Here is a 24,264-nt window from a genome sequence, read left to right on the forward strand (position 1 = left end):
AGGCAGATGGACCAAAATTTCATTCTTGAAGAGAATAATGGGGACATTTGTGCGTTTAGTCTCGTTTTGATAAATTAATCAGTAATTATGACATGACACAAGACACTTTATTCTAGACTGTGCTTTATTATTGGGCTAAGCTGAGACGCATCATTCATTTAAAATTACAAAAAAAGAGTTCAAGGGACCAGAGAATGGCGCAGTCTGGAGAGACAGGGACGGGAGCCTAAAGCGCACTGCCCAATCAGAAGCTTAGCTCATCAGGATCCCGGCAAAGCTTAATATGCCACATTCATTTCTCCACCCTCCATATGTGCTGAAATTGGGAAATTGATTTCCAGAATACTTTGAAAACCATATGAAGGAAAATGTGATTCTAGCAACACTACTGAGCTTTAGAAATAAAACCACTAACAACAGCACTGAAAAAAAGATAGTAACTCAGTTGTTTTTGATGAGATAGTGCAGTTTTCATTGAATTTTGCTCTTTGTAGAACACATCAGTTGAACAAGATCAGAGCTCTGTCAAACAATACAAAGAAAGATTGGATAAACAGGAGAAGGGGAATAAAGTTTTAGAAATCCAAACTGGCGTTTTATGACAGTTAATCAGTGAATAGCAATTCATCAGACATTAGCTCCTTACATATTAGCAGCAACATATAGTGATCTCAAGGCATATCTTATGTTGTGATTACATATCTGACTGAAAAGTTTTATGGTTCAGGTTTATGAGGGAGTGATTAACTTAGAATTGTCCCTTCTTCACTTTGATTTAAGGTTTCACAATATAAGCAAATGCTATTCAAAATCACAGACAAACCTCCAACTGGCATCTTATTTTCAACAATCTTATACCTAAGCTAACATTTTTGAACAGAACAATGCATTGTTTTGAATAGTTTAGCAGCAGCAGGAAAATGTAAAATCAGTCTTTGAAGTTGTTAAATTCTGAGTTTGCCAATACTTCCAAGTGGTATTATGTAATGTAGCGAAACAATTTAGCACTGCAATTTAGCAAATTGATTAGTGGAAATACGAGAGCTCGGATCTTGAATCAAACAGCACGAATAAAAATACTTAAATACAAATAAATAAATAAATAAAGACATAAATAAATTATTAAAATCATCTGTCTTTGACATCACTTGGTCAATAGGAGCATTTTCCCACATCATAAAAGAAGTGCTGAAGGCGTGGTCCTGCAGACAGGAACTATGATCATCTGAGGACCACAACAGTGGTCCATGCATGTCATATAAAAACTATTTGGTCACATACCAACTCATAGAAAAATAATGCCATGAAAGCATGCATATTATCTCAGACATGACTTATAAATCAATATCTAAACAAATAGATAAGTGAATAGAACCCATCAAAGTATTTTTTTTTTATAAAATAGGTCAATGTGTGTCTACGCTCTAACTGAGGTCAATGCTCTCCCTGACTGTATTCTGGATAAATGCCTTGGTCAGGTCCTAGAGTTTGTACGGTATCCTAATGACTATTTTTTTTATTTTTATGTACCTGGTTTTATTGAGCATTATCATGTTTTCATTTGTATATATTTTTTTTAAAGAATTAAAGTACTTTATCCAGTCCTTGTAGATAGAAGTAAAAGTCCTATAAAATATGCAAACCTATGTACAGAGGATAACAGAGCAAAAAAAGAAACAATTTACAGTATATTCATCGGTTTATGTATATATTTATATATATATATTTATATTCAAACTTCTGCTCTGTTTCTTGTTGTTTTTGAACCACACTACTTTGTTTTACTTTTCTCATGTAAACTTGCAGCTTCAAGTTGGAGCAAATGAAGAAGAGGTGCTTGGCATTACAGTGCCCGTGGTCGTTCTGCTTCCCATCCCTCATTTCATTCAACATTAAAACATGGGCTGGGTGAAAGACATGAGTGATTGCTCAAACAAACCATTCAAAAAAGCACAGGCTGCATCAACACCTTTTTCAATTTTCTCAGAGCAGCGAGGGGCAGTCGAAGTGGGCACACAGTGTGGCGATCAGGGACACCAGACATGACATTTAGCTTCAGATGTTATTGTTAGCTCAAAGGCAGCTCAGGTGGATGTACAAGACGTTTTTGTACCTAACCAACCATTGATACTGTCAGAGCAGAAAAGGATCATGATGGTCATCTGGTTTGCACTGTTCGCCACAGTCAGGCCATTGTCATGTGACACATAAAACAGTGGCATCCTGGGATGTGTGATGGTGTCTTTTAGCCTCGCAAGATTTGGAAGGTAAATGTTAAATTATTCAATCTGCTAAAAAGGTTAGACACAGACACTAGGGAAATGGCATAATGAGCAGTTCATAGGGAAAACTAGTAACAGCACCCAACAGGAAGCATTATCTTCCAAAGTGTCATATAGCCTTATAAATATTCATATGTATAAATATTCATTGAGTTATCTTCACCAGCTGAATATGTGTTGAATGCAGGGTCCAATAAATCCAAGTCTGTTGACCTTTTGCAGGTATATAGTAGGTGTCCATACCATTTTTGTAGACTATTATGAGAAACTGTATGCTAAAGCAATATGAAACAAGCCTCAGTGATACAGCAGTTGTAATGGGTAAATGGCTTTTCACTCTTATTGCTTCATTTTACAGTTTCATTATGCTTTTATGTGTATATTTGACTGTATGATGGCATATAACATAAGGCAATATAACATCTTCTAGGATATGCTTCATGTCAAGTATTACCAGCAGAGATCCGCACAGTAACTGCTGGTTGGGGAAAGTACATAAAACCTCCCTTATTCTGTTCAGTGGGAAGCCAGCTCTCTAATTATAACATATTCATCAATATTACATCACCTTCATTTTCATTTAAAACCAATGGCAGGTCCACTAAGCTCAACCACTTCTCATTTTAAGCCATGTCATGTCAGTCGCAACCCTGAACTGCACCTTAGATTTGACTCCAACCAGTGGAACATAGTCACAAGTGCCCTGCACACAGCTTTGATAGTTAGTACCTGTGCTAACAGGTTACCTAATGCCCGCTTTTATCTGAAGTGTAATCGCATGGGTCTACATTAGTTCTAAATGCATTCTGTTTGTCAAAGACATTGATGGACCAACAGTGGTCTGATGTTTTGTTATATTGGACATGCACTGAAACTCTCTATGTGGATGAGAAATGATATGGATCTGGCTGTAGTTTTGACATCATAATAGCGTGTTGGCTGCTTGCAGCAGTGTGTGTTTAATTTTTTTGTTGTCTTTGTTTTCTGAGAGCACAGTGCTTGATGGCAGATTCTGCAGGTGACAAGGCACACCTTGACATGGTGACAGCCCATACGCTACATGCACTTTACTGAATGCAAAAGAGAGCAAGGGTTGTGAGACATATTCATTTTGGTTCAAGTTTCAAAGAGAAGTTTGTGTGTGTGTGTGTGTGTGTGTGTGTGTGTGTTTGTGTGTGTGTGTGTGTGTGTGTGTGTGCGCGTGTAAGCTCAAAAGATATGTTTGGAATAGAGTCGAAGATAATTGTCCTTTTCCTCTAAAATCATTTTGCCTGATTCTCTTAAAGCCTGCTACTGAAATGTGGCTTTTTGCATTTTCAGATAATATTTACACCATATGTGTTTTCTCACACATGTATCTTTTAGCAGTATATTGTGTGTCAGCATATAGGTAATCAGAGGTTGGAATGCCTGCAGTTTTGGGAGCTGCCAGATTTGCGATTCTTCCCAAGCAGAGCAATGTTTCAAACTCCAGCTAAAATCTACAAAAGATTACAGCTCAACATAGTCAGAAGCCGTTCTATATACAGACACACATATAAAATATGTGCATATAAATACATATATTTGTTTGTGATTAATATCTATTTATCCATATATACTGTATATATGAATACATTTGCTTGAATGCTTGTTATACATATATATGTACTGCAAATATAAACAAGTTCATATATTTCAAACATTTCTGATGTTATTCTATCTATGAGGTTAGGATGTCAAGTTAAAAAAGATAAGGCTGTGATACAGAGCAGCCCCTCCCATGCACTCGCCATCCCTCCCAAGACAAAATGAGAAGAGAAAAAATAAACATTTTGAGTAATTGTAAACTAGCGAAGTGAGAGACCCCATTTGGTCATCTGAAATAGTTTTGCCTGTATTCAAAAAGCACATCAGCAATATATATGTATATATACATGTGTTGTATATATTCGAAATGTACACTTCTTTTAAGTGCAACTCCTCAACCAGTTAACACTGACTGAAAGAGATGCAGTGGTCCGAGTATATTAGAGCTACAAGTCCTCAGCAATAAAAATGTTTGGTCTTTTGGTCCCTAAAACAACTAAGGAATGACAGGTAAGACTCCCTGGAGACCGTTGCTATGGCTCTCCTTGGCAACGGTATCCCCTGGAAACGGACAGGCACTCCAAGCTAAAGATGGCCATCCCAAATCGAAGCCAATTTGTGTCCTGAAAATATCACATTCCCTATTTTATGTTTCAAGTCTTATAAATTGGTCTTCAAAAGTCAATTGCCCCAAACTCAAACCATCTTACAGAAAGATCTCCTACGGCAATCTTCAATTCAGTTTTTAAAAAGTTTTGTTCTTGTTCGACTTTTGACATCCGTAGTCCCTTTAAGAGTGGGGTTGGTCATTGTAAGTAGGTTTTGATAGAGTTTCTTTTACTTTTTCCCCCTCATTGTTCAAGTAAAAGTTTTTGTGGTCCAGAAAAGGTAGCTGTTATTCAAGCAGGGTTTTGTAGGGAAGGAGGTGTGTATATGTGTGCAGAAGAAAAAAGGTCCTGGGGCTAACCAGGCTGGTACAAAGTCTCTCTGAGTTCCAAAGTTTTAGTACATCCAAAAAGAAGTGTCCTTGACTCTGTCATCGCACTCTCTCTCTCTCCTCGGTTTCTGAAGCAGTCCTCAGTGGTCCAGATGCTGAGTTTGCACTCAGTGGCGGGTAGCAAGAAGTCAACATATGATTCAGCTCAACAAAACCTGAAAAGCACAGAAGAAGCAGATATTGCTCAAGTCAAGTAATATGTGGGAAAACAAAACTAATTTTGGAGTTGCATGCACATTTGTAAAGTTGTAAAGCATAAGGTTTTAGGAATATTGTTTAGCCAGCGTGGCTCAAGGACGGCAATAACTATCTGTCAGTTGGTTGGTTGTTCCACTAATCTGAAATAATCTTAACAACTACTGGATTGCCATCAGATGATTTGGAGGAGGACATTCACGATACCCAGAGGATGAATCCTACCAACTTTGGAAATGACATGACTTTTCCATGAGGTTAAGAAATAATGGATGGATTGCAGTTTGGTTCGGATGTTTTCGAGTCGCCCAAAGGGTTAAAATCCTAGTACTAATTTTTCTTCCATATGACTTCCATCATTGACTTAGAGCTGGACAATTCAAAGAGTCAACTTGTCCTTCTGTGCTTAAACAAACGTTTGTTTCATAAGGGACCAAAGTCCTACATTACATTAGAAAGCTAAAGAAAAGTTATTGAGGGAAATATTTGTCTTTCATTTAGTTTTTTGTCGTGACATTTTACATGTTTGCAGTTACTACTGCATGTTCTGTATGGTATAGTTCTTATGTGTCCTCCTTTACTGTTGATACTGTATTTAAATGCAGATGAAGCATTGAAATATGTATTCACAGGGCACCTTCCTCTCTAGAGCATCTTCACTGTTCTGTTATGGGTAAACAAAGATACTTTAGCTGAGACAATGTTGAAAACAAATCAGTGCTCACCCTGCAGTGAATTAATTTAGCGCCCTGGCAGTGTTATGTTGTGAAAAACAATTATGGTTTTTTTCTTTCTTTAAAATTTTTTTTTAAATCAAACCGTTTAATCCTGCTTTTGAAAGGTGAACCCTCATGTGTCATTAGAAGTTGCTGATAACTCGTGGCAACACTTAATAATAATATTAATAATAAACCTGTGCATGCAAGTGCAAACATGGCAATGTGCTTGTTCATCAGTTGTCATTTCAAACAATGTAACAACTGTCAATCTCAGGCAAAAAGAAACTGAAATCAAAAGAGATGTTTTCTCCACCGTTCTGTTGAAAATGTTTTTTATCAAAAATAATGGTCCCACATATTTTGTGACACATTCATGTGAGATTGTGCTATTCTTCCTGCGGTGATTTGCCTCGGGACACCGTCTGGTATGGTTCAGTTAGTTTGTGAGTGGGTGATAAGTTGCCCTTGACTGAAGTCATCAGTGTTGAATGAACGACACCGCCAAAACTCTCCATCACACAGATGACGGGAAGAGACAAAGAGGAACAGCACAATTACCCGCCTGAGGGGTAATAAATGCTTCTCCCTTGGAAGCAATTCCTTCCCTGTGTAACACACTAAACCATTTACCAATTATCCTTTACCTACAGGGTAACATACAGGGTCATGTACTGTAAAGCTGTACTATAAAGGAGGCTTCATGTAAGTAAATGCTCCTCCAGCTTTGTTTGTTTCAACCATCCATGACTACTGACTGTAATAGTTATATCCGTTGCATGGCAGAGGGCATAGAGTTTCACATCATAGTGATGATAATAATGTAATATACCTAAGAATCATATACTGTTAGTCATCAACCTGTGGAGATCACTGAAAGACCTTTTATTTTTATGTGTTCTGCTTTTAAGTCACACTCAGAAGTTTTGTCGTCAAATATGTGGGGTGTTTCACTTATGCATGTATAACTGCCCATGAGAGAACTGGTAACAACACACTACATTTATTCTTATCCAATAATGAGTCATAATGACGTAGGAGGAATTAACATTTACAATTGCACATTTGAACTACGAACAAAGGGGTAAAACTTCATCACTATTCTTTAAAAGCAATTTGCAGATCATCAGCTAGTTATTCAGCATCTGCATTTGCTTTATGGCATTTTTAAAAGGTTGCTGAAACGACATCAGGCAGTGCCATTAAATGGGCTTGCCATTTGAGTATTTGTCAACATGTGCAGTGGTTGTTGTGCATGTGCATGCATTCATTCAAACTAAAGTGACAATAAATGTTTCAATATAGTCGGTGTCTGACCTGTCTTTCCCAGTGTGCGACGGCTGCCCCGGCCGCCAGGGTGGTAGCGGCTGGCTGGGGCGGGGGGCTAGTAGGGGCGGTTGGCGTCCTTTGGCCTCTTCAGCTGCACCTTGAGTCTTTTCATGCCGATCTGGAAGCCGTTCATTGATTGGATGGCAGCTTGGGCACTACCTGGGTTGTCAAAGCTCACAAATCCTGGGGAAAGGCCATAAGAGAGAGAACGACAAGGACGGGGTTAGATGAAGTGGCAAGGACGGTTTGGGGTTAATAAAGAATGGATAATGAAAATGAGTCCATAGATGAAGCAGACTTTTACATGTACATTATAGAACTTTACAATAAGAATATAAAAAATGTCATCTGTATATAAAGCAATTAAAATCCAAACAAAATTGCAGTTGTTAATAATAATATAACACATACTATGACGATAACACAGCACTTCATAAGCATGAATAAAGCTTACAGTATGACAACAACAATAGAGCAATCAATTAAAACAGAGAGAGAAGCATGCAACCAAAATCACAATATGAACTTGGTGATGGGATGTAAAACCAAAACATCAACGTGGTTGTGCTATTTTTGAGTTTCGGTTTTTAACTTCCACTTGGAAGTGAGAAAGCATCAAATGACAAATTAAACGCTGCATCTGAAAATTGCAACATAAATAATACAACATTAATGTTGTGTTGTATTAATGAGCAAAAGCTACTTTGCAAATAGGTTGCACCTGACGGACTCTCCATTAAATATTCTCCACAATCCATTTATAATTTGCCACATAATTATACGTTTGGCTAAATTGTGCTGTCAGTGGCATAAAGTGAGACAGCCGTCTCACTATCTTTGCATGCTTGTGCAACTGGTATATTCTTAGCATGCACTGCTTTTGCTTACAGTGAGTTAGAGACAGAGTCAGCATTTATGTTATATAATAAAGTGCACAATGGCAATGCAACTGTGCAAATATGGCATTAAAACAACTCCAAACAACAGAAACTAAAATATATACCATAATGAGAAATTTGTTGGAGCTTCAAAAGATAACAGCCAGGCAAAGTCATTCTCTATTCTTTTTTTTTTTTTAAGTAACAACCAGCTTTTGCACAACTGTAGAGAAAGTCTCCACTGTTCTGTTTTCATTTTTCAAGGGAGGTGGGTTGAGAGGTTAGGAAGGGGGTGTTGACTGCGGTAAGGAAGGTGATTAGTAAAAAAGAAATCAGAATAAATAACCAATAATCTTTTGGTTTGTTCATTTTTACCCACCAAAGCATTTACTTTGGTTTGTCGCCCGATCCACAAACACTTTGGAGGAGATGACATTACCGAAAGGCAGGAACATCTGCATCAGCTCTCCATCCCCAAACTCCTGAGGGAGGTGGTAGATGAACAGGTTGCAACCCTCTGGTCCTGCACAGGAAACAGGAAGAGAGAAAGAGAAAGAGAGAGATGGGGAGAGAAAAAAGGAGATAAGGGGCAAAGGTCAGAGAAAGAGAGACAAGGAGAGGGAGAATCATAAAAGGTTGAGCAGACATGATGATGAAGTCTGATGAAGGTGATGAAGTGGATAGAGTAGGGTACTCTTAGTGAAGGCGTACTTAAAGGCTCTGAAAACACCCAGTCAGCTGCATACTGTGATTTTTGGTCCCACATAAAAAAGTATAAAAATAATTCTGCCAGAGTCATTTCCCAATAGTTCTGCATTGATGAGTTCTTGTCACTTATTTGTTTAAGTAGTTGGGAAACACGTGATGTCATGTACTTCCATTCACCAATCAGGATTTAGCACCATTTAAACATTTGATTAAACCACATTGAAGCCTAAACTATTAGTTGATTAATTGATAAGTCAATCAACAAAAACTGACTAGTGACTGTTTGATGATTAAAAGGCAGATTTAAAAAAATGATAACAATTTCTTAGTTCCAGATTCTCAATTTTGCGATTTTCTACTACTCTTTAATGTTACGTGATAGTAAATTGAACATCTTTTGGTTTTGGACTGTTGGTTGGACAGAACAAGACCGTTTTATAAAATTTGCAACATCAAAGTTCCAATCTGCAACATCATTTTCTCTACTTTAAATATATTTTCTTAATATTCATAGTGAAATCAAGTTTGGTATTAGAGTTTCAAAAGACAGAAAACAGCAGAGAAGTAAATCTTAGCATATAGTCATTAGTTGGCATTAACTTTAAAGGTTCAGATTCATTATTCACAGCTTTCAAGAATACCCAAGCAAATGACTACTAACAGCTTACTGTAAATGTGGGATGTTAAATAATGCTGTTAAACAATGTGCATTGTTTATTTTCCACAAGAGGGCAGTAAGGTCCTAAGCATGGGTGTCCCAAGCCTGGAGGTCATTGAGTTCATAAGTAGGTTTACAGCTCAGTTTGAAATACTCATTAATGGTAGTAAAGTTAGTTACCCTACAACCAGCAATGACAGCATCATATTTCTCTCTCTCTCTCTCTCTCTCTCTCTCTCTCTAAATATATATATATCATAACCTTAAACTAAATATTTTTTATTTTTCTTTATTATATATAAATAATAATATATGTATTAATCTCTGTTTTAAAAGACTGAAAAGTAGAGCTTATAGGCAGTGTTCCCTAATACATCCTGACTGATACTATACTCTGCCTTGGTGTGAGTTCTTTGAATGTTTTGCTTTTGACAGACTGGTAAGAGGTGAAATTTTCTGAAAAAAGGTGAGGACTGTGAATTGCCTGAATATTTTAAAACGTGGGTGTTTATTCCGGGACTATATTGGCAAGAGGATTAAAGACAAACAGAGAAGTAAATTTGAGTAAATGTTTGCAGCATGTATGAATATTTAGTAGTGAATGGTGTACCGTGTGTGAGTGTGTTACCTTCTCGTTGCTGCTGTGGAATGATGGGTGGAGGGTGGGGGAAGGCTTGGCTGATCTGGCCGTATGCAGCGGGGTAGGCTGCTGAGACACATACACACACAGCGTGGATCAGATAACAGTCGTGACTACAGCGCACACACACACTCTGATACATACAAACAATGTGATATATGCTGGGGCACAGCAGGCAATCGATCAGATAACCGACAATAGAGTCTGAATGTTTCACACACACACACACACACACACACACACACACACACACCCACACACACACACACACACAAACACACACACACACACACACACAACAGAGGGAATAAATTGATGCAGTGAGACTGAAACACTTAATGATCAAAATTCTAATTCAAATGAATTCTCTCTGGCATCCCCCCTTCTTTCTCTCAAAACCCACGCACGTTTACACACACACACACACACACACACACACACACACACACACACACACACACACACACACACACAGATCAGTGCTGTGAGAGTGACAGACAGACCTGCATACTGCTGGACTCCTGTGTAAGCCTGCTGAAGAGGATCAGCTGCAGTGGGACTTTGAGCTGCTCCACCAAAGACACAGAGAGAAGGAGTTACTGGAGGAGGGAGCATGGATAGAGATGGAGGTGTGTGTGTGTGTGTGTGTGTGTGTGTGTGTAGCGGGAAAGAGATGAGGCAGAGAGAGACGGCGGGAGAATGTAAATGCACACGGCTTCACTTTCAACACAGAAAAGGAAAACATTTGTCATATACTTGCATCTATTATAAACAAATCCTATGAAGATTAAATACATTATTTTTCCTGACAATCTACTGTACTTAGACATTTAAAACACAACAGATACAGTACACACTCACAACAGTGGATGCACCTGTTTCTATCACTTCACATGTGGGAGACACAGTTAATTATTTAAAAATGAAACGTGAAAACATTCCCCTGTTCTAAACACACTTGTAGCTACCACAGATGCCGCACCACACTTAATAAATACCCATCTGTACACTCAGGACATGCACGTTATGCAAACTCAAAGAAAACACACACACAAGCGTGCATGCACGCACGCAAACACGCACACACACAAACACTAATAACCATGTACACACGGATAACCCCACTATCACAAACAACCAAAGAAATACTTAACACTGCGTGGACTAACAGCAACATTGAAAAACGGTTCAGACAACCAGATGAAAGGAGAGAAGTTTGGGCTCAAATAAAGATCAATACATTCTAAGCTTGTAAAATTGTATTCAGAAATAATTTGTAAGTTGTTTGCCTATAGTTATATATCATCCTTTGTGAACATTTGAAAAGTGTTTTACATGAAAAATTGAGTTTGTGAACGTATGGAAACTATTTGTGGAAAAACAATGTGTATTAAGAAATTGTATTAAATACAATTTGTGGACAAATTATATCAATGTTACACAAAGATTCAAAGACAAAGAATTCCTAAGTGCAGATTCAAAGAAGAAAACTCTGAGAATCAATTCTCAAAGTACCCACACCATGTGTGACACTGAAATTACACAAGAAAACACATTGCATTTCTGAAAAGAATTTTGGTGCTGCTTTTGGCTGTAAAATCAATTTCCTAACTTTGTAACTTGAATGTGAATGTGCACGTCTTACACTGACATTAGAGCGCGAGGACGCAGTTTTCAACTTTGAATCTAAACTTCATTTTTTTCTACAAATCTTTGTACAAACTTGAATTTCTCATGCAGTTTTTTCAGAGGTGACCAATGAATTATATAAAAACACAGGCTTAGAAATTATTTCTGAACATCATTTCACAAGCTCAAAATCTTATTGACCCCTTATTTGAGTCCATGGGGATGTGAAATGAAGAGGGGAAAGAGGATGGGGAGGAGGGAGAGCTACCTTCAGAGAGAGAGGAGATGAAGCAGCCACCCTGAACCCCAAAACAACTCCGCGGAGCCACGCCCAAGCCGTTTTTCTCAGAGTCCTCCCTAAAAACCACCTCCTGCAACACTGGAGAGACAAGAGTGTAAAAAAAATACTATAAACATATTTTTCTTCCTCCTATTCACAGACAAAAAACAAGATACTAGCCACGGCTCAGGAAACAAGCGCATTCTTAGGCTTCCGCAGCCCTTAAGCACCTTTGCCAAACACTCATCTCCTCGACATGCTGACTGTCTGTGGGCTAAATTCGTCTGGCCTTGGCCTCCTGAACATGCTTCAAGGCTATTCACGCCTGTAAGCCAGCAGCATGCACACTTTCCCGTTACAATAGATGCTTTTACCGCAGAGTGTGTCTCTAAGGATTTAACATGACAAACAGTATATTCATAATTTATACAGTGTTTTTTTTTTTTTGTGTCTCTGAGAGTTATTTTGTGTGTTTGCATACGTGCCAATGAATTTATCAGTCTTACCAGGGTAGTGGTGAATGCCGTTGGTGAAGACAGCCTCTGCAGGAGGTTGCCCATTTGCCTGGGGGGGCGGCATGCCAGTAAAACCATTTACACTAATGGGGGAGGGGATGCTGGTCACTGTGGGGGCGCTGATGCCTGGAGGAGTACTGCCACCTGCAGCCACGGGTCACACGGGCAAAGTGAGAAATAAACAGTAGCCATAAGTATTTTTAAGACATTATGAAGCAGTTTTACTTTGTCTGGCCACCTAGAAATTCTTGGAAATGTCAGAGGGGTCGGTCCAGTGGGCCGGTGAATCTTAGCCATATTGTATAATAATATTTAATTCTGTGTTGATGATATATTATGGGTGACAATTATGTATTTGTCTCAGATAATTGCATGTTTTGCCAGTGCTACATGTATAGGTTCTGTGTAAAAATATGTGCCCATTTAAATCTAGTGCACTTTGTTGCTGTATTTTTCCACTGCAATGCTACGGTAAGGCCTTAAAGGAACATACTGTGCTTTATTCATTACATATAAGATTGTTGTTACCTCTTTTTTGTAAAGCATCTCAAATTACTTTTTTTAGATTAGATTTAATAATTTGTTATGCCTGAATTTAAAGTTTAAAAATACTATTAGATGACCTGTGGCCCTTTCAGTAAGCTAGGCTATTGTTGTGGTCTTTGCTAACGCAATATGGAGAAAACTAGCGAGCTGTGCTAACGATCTGAGTAGTACAGTGAGCGAGCAGTTTGGATTCAACACCATTCATAGATAAGGCTTGGATAAATAAGTGAGGCAGCAGAGGCACCACAGTTAAATGGAATATACAGTTTGAGATTAGGCTCTGTTGGTTGGTTGTTCCTATTAATTTAAACAAACCACTCCTTACTCTGGTAAGGCGGTCGAATATACCTTAAAATCCAGCATGGCCCTTTAACCTTTGGTCTTTAACCACTGTTACCTGATGTTGGGGTCAGCGGTGCTCCTGGGATGCCATTGATGGTGGCCATGTGCTGCATCTGGGCTGCAGCAAAGGCCGCCATTGGACTGAGGTAGCCTCCCTGGCCTACAGACGCCATCAATGCCGCCTGCTGCTGCACCTGCACAGTGGAGGATTTTTAAGAAACGGTTGGGAATAATGCAAGAAAGAGGAGAAAGTTTCTGAGCTAAGAAAGACAAAAGGAAGGAGTGGAGTTATAAAAAGATAGCAAGAAAAAACTGAGAATACCAGAAAAAAAACAGGTAATGAATCCCACAAAATGTTTTGTATTTCTTTCCCAAACCTAAGAAAAACATCCCTTATCTCATCCTAGTGAAATACAGTATTCCTAATTGGTAGCTTATTTTTTTGTGCTTATTTCAGATGTGGGCTAAGCTTAAGCACTCCATTTCATTATTGTGGTTCATCAAATAAATAACTGTGGATTAAGAAGGCGTTTTGCGGGGCGTCTTGCCTGAGCGTAGGCTCCGTAGGCTCCAAACTGCAGGGCCATGGGGTTGAAGATGCCCATCTGACCAGCCATCTGCTGCATGCGGCGTATGGTGCGCTCCTTATCCGTGTCGGCGAACTTCACCACCAGACTGGATGAGGCACCCTGTGCACCAACCCATCCACCCACCCACACATACACACACAAACGCAACGCAGAACCTAGTTAGTGTGCACCGGTACACGTAACATAAGCTTGTATCTGCACTTGCACGCACAAACACACATCCTCTCCTGCTAAACCAAGTGTCAGAGCTGTAGTTTGCACCCATTGCCCTGAAATAGTCAGGTTGGGTCATATGCAAAGGACAAATTCTCTCACTGGGATTAATAAAGTATAGCTTAACTTAATATAAAGATAATTAAGCTTTATGTGACTCATCTCTCTGTGTGACTCACCTCTCTCACATAAATCTACCTGCTCACACACACAGTTAGGATGTACTCACAGGCATTGTCTGGCTGCCGTGTAGTGCACTGATGGCTGCCTGAGCTTCAGCGTGAGAGGAGTATTTTACAAATGCACAGCCTGAAGAGAGAGAAAGACAGGGGAGAAAAAAAGACAGTAAATACCAAAGAGAAAAGTTTACTGAAAAGTAATACCAAAGCAAAACATTGCAAATAACAAGACATAAAGTAAAACATTTCCTGGTTTGTTTTCCCCCAGGATAAGTTTACTGCAGCATTACAGCAATAAACATTTAGTAAACAAAGCCCTCTTTGCTGAGGAGGGCTACATTAGTGTGGATCGACGCTCAATAAGAGAGCTAAACATGCCACTCTGACACCATTAACAACTTTGGGATCCTCTGATAGGGCTTAAAATGCCACAGCATTCTGGTGTCGCTTACTATTGACAAGACCAGTTGATGAATTTGAATGATCAAGTTCCCAGTAATTATTGAGCTAAAGCCCACTTAGCCGAGTAAGCTGGCTGATGAGGCCTTGTTAATGGAGCTTCACGGAGGAATCAGAATGATCAAGCCCACTGTAATCATCAGGCTTAGTTATCATCGGGCCTCATTGATTGGCTGCTAAGCCCACTGATGAACTTCATGCATTGAACTTGTGTAGCACCCTGACAACATTTGAAAAGGACATTTTTTTGGCATGACATAAAGCCTTGTGGTTAATAAGGAGGTTGGCTTGGTTTTTTTCTTTATCAGAGCCATGTAGGTTGACTCATAAGGTTAATGGGGTTCATCTGTAAAGAGTTATTGGTTTATATCTCTCATCCCTGTGGACGAAGCCTTCAACATTTTTTACAGATTCTAAAGTATTCTTATGTAACCACTCCTCTGATGATTGTGGAATAGTCCGCTTTGACATCACTCAACGCGGAGTGTTTAAGGAGAACTTTACAAAGTCACCAACTTTGAAAGGCCAAATCATTTCTGTGCAGTAGTCTGTGAAAAAAGTCTGCTTGCTCAAAGTCATAAACAGCTATAAAATCACCTTTGCTGTTTCCGTCGGGACCTCTGAGGATGGTGCATTCCTCGATGCTGCCGAAGGACTCGAAAAGGCGCCGCACGTCATCTTCTGACTGTTGCTTGTTGAGCATGCCCACAAAGAGCTTTCTGTCTTCTAAAAGAGAAAGGAATAGGTCACGATCAGAAGATCAGAGATGCCTTTTAATATTCTACATAAAGGCACGCTATGCTCCCTGAAACAGCATCGTTTTTACTCATCCTTTCTTGAATGCAAAAAAAACGTTTTGTGATATAACAGACTGCAGGCTATATGTTATACAATGTAACATATGTTATCCACCCATTTATTTGCACATCTTTAGATCTTAATTGGGTTTGAATGAAGCTATTGGCTCAAAGCTATTTGCTTAACTACAAATTCTTTATGAGTATGTTATTCTAAAAAAAAGGGTTCATGGTCATACGTAGGTGCTCAGCTCCATTTGGAAAAAACAGCAATGCAATAACAATATAATAACAATTAAAATGTTCATAACAAGTCAGTGACAGATGTCAATAATTATATTACACAAACAGCTTAACTGAATTAATTAGGAAACTGTTAACTTTAGTGAAATATTTCAGTGGCACTGATTTAGCAGTCCTCGCTCATGCCACATTCAGTGGTGTTTGCTAAACATTGATTAAACCCTTCACAATGAAGCACTCGAAAGTTAATTTGAGTGACTGATTGATTTGACAAAAGTATCTTTAAAATACAGTGTCCTGTAAAAGGGGCGTTTCTTTTTTCTGCTGAGTATAGTAGAGTAGCTCAAAATGTAAGATGCAGACAAAGATGTTTGTCTGTAACAATGTTGTGCCAAAAACAAGCAGTGTGTTTCAGGCACCTCTATACTGTTGTAAACAACATGTTGTAGTAATACTGTGATACATGTGAACATGAGAGAAAAATGAATTACTCTGTGGTTAAATTTAAACATTTGAATCCCTTTTAGATCAAGAAAACAGTTAATGGTAAACTGGTCTTCAATTTTCCTTCTATCCTATTTTACGTTTCCATAGCTGTGAATATATTAGTAAAGAGAGAGAGAAAACACCTGCACACACCATCTTGGTAACTTATGTATTTGTTGAATATGACATGATATCTAATGGACACTAACAATGTATTGTGTGAAAATCCATGAGGCTGACTTATCAGGCTAATCAACCAATGTTTGTACATCAAGTACTACCTGCAAGGAATCGGGTCTGTCATTGCCAGGTATTAGACAGACGCGTTGCTGTGCCTGTCCTCAGGTCAGATCATGATTAAAATTTAATGGAAGTCTAAGTAAAGTTCCACAGCCAGTTTGTCTGGGGGGTTCTGTTTACATGTAACAACACATTTGGTTGTTATTATGTTAAATTTGCATTGCATAAAGGATGTTAGTGCCGGCTGCAAAACAGTAATGCTGCAAGTTTAACTGTGAAACCAATTAGATAAAAAATAAATATAATCTAACAGAAATAACAAGTAATATGCATAGGTCAAAGGTTGTGTTGAATCCAGCAGACAATTACATGAACGTGGGTTGCATGGGAAGGTAACCTGTTGTTATTCAGGAAGTTATGCACACATGGCCACTGCTAAACAATTTTTAAATAAAATGCCCACTTTCTGTCCTGGAATACGTCAGACAAAAACAGGAAATGACTTGTTTATGTTATCAAGTCAAACAGCACCAATTTAACACATTTCTTGATCTACATTATTTCTCATTACAAACACATAGCATCCAGTCTCTTGCACATAATAGCTGCTGTCCTCTTCTTTCTTAAAGTTAATGTTGACATTTCAGAACATTTGGCGAATAGTCTCTGTAGACAAAAAGCAACACATAACCTCCCATACCCAAATCTCTCTTCTTTCAATTTTGTTTTTCAACAAACAAACTTTTATGCGGTCAAAAAGAATTGCAAGATGACATAATCAGATTAAATTGTACAATTATGGGTTTTAATAAAATATAGCCAGACTGAGGTCCAGCATCAGTTCATTATTTACCTTGACAGCATGATTGAGTCACCGAATGAGTGTTTAAAGAAAATTGTGAGGCAGACGGTGAAAGTGTGTTAGCACAAAACAGTAGCAGATGTGATGGTGTGCCAGGCCGTCTGTTTTTACATTGCACAGAATCTGAGCTTTGTGGAAATGGATGTATATGTTGGGAAATTAATGAGCTCAGTGCAATTGCCTCTGAATGTGTTCTGCAAATTAACATGTCTAGTGTAGTTGTGTGTGAGTGTGTGTGTGTGTGTGTGTGTGTGTGTGTGTGTGTGTGTGTGTGTGTGTGTGTGCATGCATGTTTAGGGCCCGTTCTCCACTGCCTTGGCCTGACAGGGTGTCCTTGCAGAGTCAACAAGACTAATCTGTGCTCTGGCCTTGCACTGTACACAGAAAAGACACACACATCTTGAAATGTTTGGCCCCCCACCTTTTACTTGAGTATTCCCATTTCATGCTGCGCCTCATGTTTTAAATGTCTATGAGTTCCACAATATAGTGATTTTTCTTTCTGAACTTCTCAGATGCTATTATAATTTTTTAATAACTGTTCTAGGCCCAAATCATCCATTATTTCACAGAATCCAAAATTTAAATAATCAGTGTAGCAGATTTTTTTCTGCTACCCCTATAAATCATTATTCACTTAATTTATGTTGTGCCACAAGGGGGCATGACCCTTAGACTGGGAACCTTTGGATTTAACTACCTAACTTTGTATACACATTTTTTTAAGTAGCCCCAATTTCACCAGCTACAACAGCAAAATTCTACTTATAGTGATGTGTCATTATTAACAATATAATAATGCATATTTTCACAGTGTGCTGGTACAAGTATAGGATCTAAGATCTTCCAACACCACTGCAATTAAAATGTAACACCCTGGCAATACGATGTAGCTTAACATTCATACCTGAGCAACAAACATCCAAGGGATAGACAACGTGCAGAATAGGAGTGGGCTGAGGACATATATACTACAGAGAAAAATAGACCCAAATAACAGACAAAGGTATGGACGGCCTGCATTGCTATGCACTTTGCTTCCTTGAGCTTGGTGCTTTCCTCTGTTCCCTCCTGCTCCATCAATCATACTCAAAGCACCACCAAACTAAATAGAAGAGGATGTCGCACAATCTCTCTTCCTTTCCTTAAAGGTTTTTTTCCCCTTTACAGGCTAACACCTCTTTCTCAGTCCATATACTTCTCTCTGCTTATCAACCTTCAACTCCTTGCATGGTCTATTCCTGTTTTTACCCCTCCACTTTTCCTCTTTCTTGTGACTGAAGAATCACTCTGGTGCCAATTATATTAACAACTGCAAAGTTTGAATGACTCTAGTCAAAAACGGTCAAACTGCATCAATCTTCTCTTGTACAGTCCATTGATTGATGTCAGGAGCAGGTCACTACATGTCTAGACATAGAAAATGTGCTTTTAGCTGTCTTAGCTGTCAATACAGTAGCCTACGCCAGGCACAAATGACCAGACTAGACATCCGCATTCATTCACACAGATCTGTCAATTGAAACTGAAGTTCATTTGGCTGATGCAAACTTGTGACATGAGTCTAATAGGACTCACTTTGTTGCAGACAGTGTTATTAAAGGTGTTTGACAAAAACAAATGACCTGTTTTCCCCTCAAGCATGACATGACATGCATGTTTCTGTGTATGTATGCATCAGTGCATACTATGAAACTCCAAGGAAGGAGCTAAGGGCAGCGACAGCAAGGAGGAACATTGTTTACATAATGCGTTCTGAATAGTGAAGGGTCCGGCCAGGCCACGCTGTCAGCCTGCGTTGAGGTACAGGGCATCGTCTAATGTAACAGATAATGGTGAGGCTGATACGCACAGGCAGCATGTTTGTAGGGCTAGAACAAAGAAAGGTAGGTAGCAAGAAAGAAGAAGGGGAGAGGAAAAGAAGGAAGTGAGGGCATACAGTACCTCCTCGACTCTCGCTATCTGCTGGCTTCACCTGGATTGGTCTATTCATCTGTGACAGAGAGAGAATGAGAGGACAAAGAGAGAAAAAGAAGAAAACAAGAGACAACCAGTGAGCATTGTGTACTCATGTAACAGCGCATGGCTCCCCACCCCCCCCCCCAAATTTTTTTTTAGAATCACTCAGCCAAATTGCAGATAAAGTGTATTGAAAATCTCCAAAGCTGTAGCACTTATAGCCATTGGGGGAATAGCTAGTTGGGAATATGGGTTGGAAATATTATTTGATGTGAGATGAAAGAAGAGAGAAGGGTTGGAAAGGGGATAAGCAGAGGGATGAAGGGAACGATAGAAAAAGGGATGGAGGGAGGATGGTGGAGAGGTAACTCTGGGTCAGCAGAGCTACTGTCACAGTGTATCCTCTCTGGATGCCTGTGTGCCATCGTGAAGTGGTCTGTTTGGACTTGGATATAATGTGGTCTTCACAAACAGACACACACAAACAGCAAAATAAACTCACACACACAGAATATACATAATGAACTTTGTATGAGTTAAGCCCCACTACAAAATGTTCTTGCACATTCCTCTCTCAGCTTTACACACAAGTTTGCACATACAAGTGAACACACAAACCACACACACACACACACACACACACATGCACGCACGCACGCACGTACGTACGCACGCACGCACGCACGCACACACACAGTCTGTCCCCCAGTGAGACCTTTCTATAGTGTCCGCCGAGACCCGCCTTTCATTTCACTCCTGCCTGTCAAACCTTCCCTCTCCGCCTCACCACCCTACTAAACGCTCGCCGCCAATCAATTTTTAATAATGCCAATCGCCACGCTGCCAGGAGGAATGGAAGGGAAGGCGGGAGGGCGGAGGGGTAGAGGAGAGGAGAGAGGAGAAAAGAGGAGAGGAAAGGAGAGGAGAAGAGGAGAAAGCTGAGGATGAAAAGGGAGGAGATAAAGGTCAAGGTTCTGTGTGATGCAGCATCAGTGTTTTGCTAAATGTCATTAAATCTTTTCTACAGAGTTTGCTGATACAGTCATCATCTTAATGAATCTCTGGTCTTTCAGATGATTCATCAAAGGCAAAACCTTTGAGCATGAGGACATAATGTCACGACGTAAATGCAATTAATGCTCGGACCTTCACCCTTTCCTGGCGCTTTTCTGCTGCTAAAATCAAACCACATCATCCTTCATAACATTTATTTAAAATGGAGTTACCCATTCCTTCCTCTCCTCGTCTCGCCCCTCTCTTTGACAACCGAGAGAACCCTACTAATGTTTTTAATGTGCTGTGATGCATTATTTATTAGACTGGCTGTTGATATGGAAAAAGAAGGACAAGAGGGGATAAAAGAACTGGGGAATGAAAAAAGTGAGTTAAAATGAGTAAAACAAGTATGAGCAAAAGAAGAATGTGAATAAAAACAGTGCTGGTAAGAAAGAGGGAGATTTTAAGAGGGGTAAAACCAAACGGTGAGAAAAAAAAAGAGACTAATGGAAAACAGTAAAAAAAAAAAAAAGAAATAGGGGTATTTGAGAAGAGAGAAATGTGGTAATAAAAAGGAAGAGGGGGAAGGAATGAGGAAAAGAGGACATGGGGGGAGATGAGGACATAGATCAGAGTATAGGACAAGGTCAGCACAGTGCTCCCAAGGGGCCTATAAGCCTGCATACATATGAGCGTTTTACCGTGACCCATACAAATGGTCTGGCCTCAATCTGACCTAATTGCGTGCCACCTCCACTGGTTTATGCAAGCTCTGGTCTTAACCGGCACAGTATATGACGGCACTGACCCTCTGAGGTTATGTGTACTTTTGCTGGTCTTTATTTCACCCTGCACTGAGATTGTAAGGATCCCACAATTATTTGGGTTTATGTTTCACTTTAAAAAAAGCAAGTCCAGAGTTATTAATGCTTTCTTTGGACTCGCCCATTGACTAAGAAATTAAACTACAGCACAGACAAGAAAGATATTTGATAATGTTGTTGATGCTGTACTCTGCACATGACAAAACATACCTCTGTATCCATGGCACACATGATATCATCTTATTGATGTAAATATATTTTATATAACAAATCTAACAAGAAAGGCTGAAATAATATATAAATCTGAGATAATGATATATAACATTAAAGACCATCCCTTGTTCTCTGTTGTATTATTTTAGTACTGTCCCTTAATGCATATAATATTTATTTTAGTTCAAAACTTAAAGTATTTTTTTTTATTCCACTGTAATTCTTGAAACACCTAGAATCCTATGAACTAACTTTACAGATTATTAAGCTCCTACAGTTTTCAGATACATTTCAAAAAAATGTTAAGGGGTTAAACCATTATTTTCTTTTGTCACTGAAAGTTGAGTGGGGTTTCATGGGCTCTCTATAAATAGTATCCATTATCCCATAGCCCATAAACTGATTCAAGGTCAGTTGTATAATCCTGCTCATAATAGGGTGACTTAGCACCAGCCCACTGGACAACTGATCCCAAAACAGTTGTTAAAACCAGACGCTGACTAGCATGGATAGCTCCCCTAGGATGTATGTGGTGTGTTAGCCAAAGCCAGATGGCATCATTGAGCAGCACAAGCAAAAAAATACACAGAAAATACATCTTTAGCTCTCTTTAGCCTAATGCCAGTATGAGAAAAATATCGCCATCTACATTTACACACAAAGGCACCAAGCAGCACACATACATACATATATAAACACATGTACAGTACACACACAAACAGGCTTAAATGACTAGAAATGCACGCTTATACACAAAAGTGTGGCTCATGCACAAGCATGCAAAATCACAAATAGGCCTACGCATCCAAGCATGCATAGAAACACACACACACACGCATGCACACGCATACACAATGAATATGTAAATGTATCCTTGTGAGTCAACATGTTCGGTAAATTGGCTCATCTCTCAGCATACAAACTTAATACCTTGCATGTAGCGTGCCTTTTTCCCTCATCCTTGTGCATGAAGCAGTCTATTCATACTTTAAAAACACTACACACATGCTCACACACACATGCAGGCTTAGTAAGCTCCATTGTTGCTGAAAGTCCACCTCAGCAACCTCGTGTTAGAGTGGCCTTGGTGTAACGCATGATCGACAGCTCAAAAAGAACTGCACGGGCACACACACACCCACACACATATTCTTGCTACACTCCTCTGTTGATTATGTAACTCAATGACAGCGCTCTGCCTCAGTGCTGCCATAGATTCCCTGCTAACTAGAAGCTAAGGGAATACATGGTCTGCATGCAGCCTGTGCTGTACCAAACTGGTGAGTCATTCTTCTGAATCAGTCTAGTACGACCTGAATGTCTAGTGAGGCCCACAAGATTAGCTGAAAACATTGTGGGACTATAGTTTGCTATATTAGATTTTACCTTGAAATGGGACAAAATTGAAGTCCTTGATCTGAGTTTTCTGCTGACTGTATTGATTTCACTGCGTGCAAACCACAGAAATTAAATTACAAAAACACTGCTACAATGACAACTCTATGAGATTTTTATCCACTGAATTTCTGTCTTGTACCTTGTTATGTCAGAGGTGCTTCAAATACAGTTTATTACAAGTTGCTCAAGACAAGTTCCAGCTTCCAAAACTACATGCCAACTAATACATGCAGCCACAATAAAACACTCACAGGCACACAAGAGCTCCCAGTCACTCACACACTCATCATTGTCTGTTAAAAATAATATTGAAAGTATGTTTTACGAAACTTGGGAGAGGAGGTAGGATTTTCTCATTTTCACCCTTGTATGGCAGATGTGTTTTTTTTTTTGAGAGGGAGAGAGAGAGAGAGAGAGAGAGAGAGAGAGAGAGAGAGAGAGAGAGAGAGAGAGAGAGAGAGAGAGAGAGAGAGTGCGAGAGTGGAGCAGTGCAGGCCAGGTCATTTCATTATCACAGTGAGAAAGCACTCCATGAAACTCTCCCAGGCAAGCAAAGAAGGCTGCCTTTATAATATTCCTCTTCTATTGTGAAAACTTGCTCTATTTTACATTTTGCAGCTAGGCCCTTTTTCTTTCACGTCTTTTCTGTCTCTATGCCATTTGAATTAAGGTGTTTGGTTTGTTGTGGGGTTTCTGTTCACAAATATACTGATTCCTCATTGTACAGTATATGAAAGCAAGTATCTGAAAGGGATGTTGAGATTCTCTGCAGGAACAGTACCACAAGGTCTAAGTGTAACCAAATGTCGGTATTCATACTGTCAAATGAACCACTGGAACTCGACCTGGACCTGCTTTCCAAAGGATCTCAGCATGCACAACACTCATCTTGGGATGGATACATGCCAATGAAAACATTAGCTGAACAAATATGCTTATAATCATGAGATGCTTTTGGGAAACTGGCCCCCTCAGTGGTAAGATAAGCTGAAAAACTAGAAACATTTAGCAGGCATGTAATATATTTCACCAGTGGTCACAAAGAGGACAACCTATTTTAAAAGTATTGATTTTACATTAATTCACAGAAGCACTACACTCCCAAGGAATGGCCCCACATTTCCATCAAAGCTCTGCAGTACATGTAAAAATTTCATTGTATTGAGTTTTGCAACCTCTCGAGGCACAGAAGTATTTTACAACATCTGTAGCAAAAGGCCAGATCACACCCTTCCACCGCCATTACCACCGCAGACTGCTGAGAGAAGTGCCGTAATGTGACTAATGGAACTAGAATCAGCTTGTGTGAGGAGAAAAGTTGTTTTCCATTGGCACAAGATGTGTTCATCAGGAGTAGCATTCAGGTCAGTCAGTCAAATGGCGTTGCCTCACCTCACACTCAGTGATCCTCTTTACAAATGCACAGGCTAAACCAGGTAAATGTTTTTTTCCCCCAGCCAACCAGTCACTCAGCAGACAGAGATAGAAAAGCAGTTGCTGTTTATATTATGGCTGGGAATT

General features: G+C 39.3%; 1 protein-coding gene across 10 annotated transcripts in view; it reads right to left on the minus strand.

The window, feature by feature from the left end:
* Positions 1–106: 106 nt before the first annotated feature.
* The window catches only part of celf4 (CUGBP, Elav-like family member 4), a 79,692-nt gene continuing 55,534 nt past the window's right edge, over positions 107–24,264 (minus strand). Inside the window, exons 3-14 of one of the 10 annotated variants that reach the window (XM_034870704.1) lie at positions 19,298–19,346; positions 15,323–15,448; positions 14,317–14,396; positions 13,833–13,973; positions 13,340–13,478; positions 12,388–12,540; positions 11,870–11,980; positions 10,476–10,538; positions 9,961–10,041; positions 8,346–8,489; positions 7,077–7,271; positions 107–5,003 (exon numbers count right to left, since the gene is read on the minus strand). In XM_034870704.1, the coding sequence (XP_034726595.1) occupies positions 7,144–7,271; positions 8,346–8,489; positions 9,961–10,041; positions 10,476–10,538; positions 11,870–11,980; positions 12,388–12,540; positions 13,340–13,478; positions 13,833–13,973; positions 14,317–14,396; positions 15,323–15,448; positions 19,298–19,346 (1,215 nt within the window). In that variant the 3' untranslated portion in view covers positions 107–5,003; positions 7,077–7,143. Of the gene's footprint in view, positions 5,004–7,076; positions 7,272–8,345; positions 8,490–9,960; positions 10,042–10,475; positions 10,539–11,869; positions 11,981–12,387; positions 12,541–13,339; positions 13,479–13,832; positions 13,974–14,316; positions 14,397–15,322; positions 15,452–19,297; positions 19,347–24,264 lie in introns of all 10 variants that reach the window. The other 9 variants (XM_034870706.1, XM_034870703.1, XM_034870705.1 and 6 more) reach the window with 9 other exon arrangements.

This window comes from Etheostoma cragini, chromosome 4 (genome assembly GCF_013103735.1).
Source record: "Etheostoma cragini isolate CJK2018 chromosome 4, CSU_Ecrag_1.0, whole genome shotgun sequence".
Classification (NCBI taxonomy): domain Eukaryota; kingdom Metazoa; phylum Chordata; class Actinopteri; order Perciformes; family Percidae; genus Etheostoma; species Etheostoma cragini.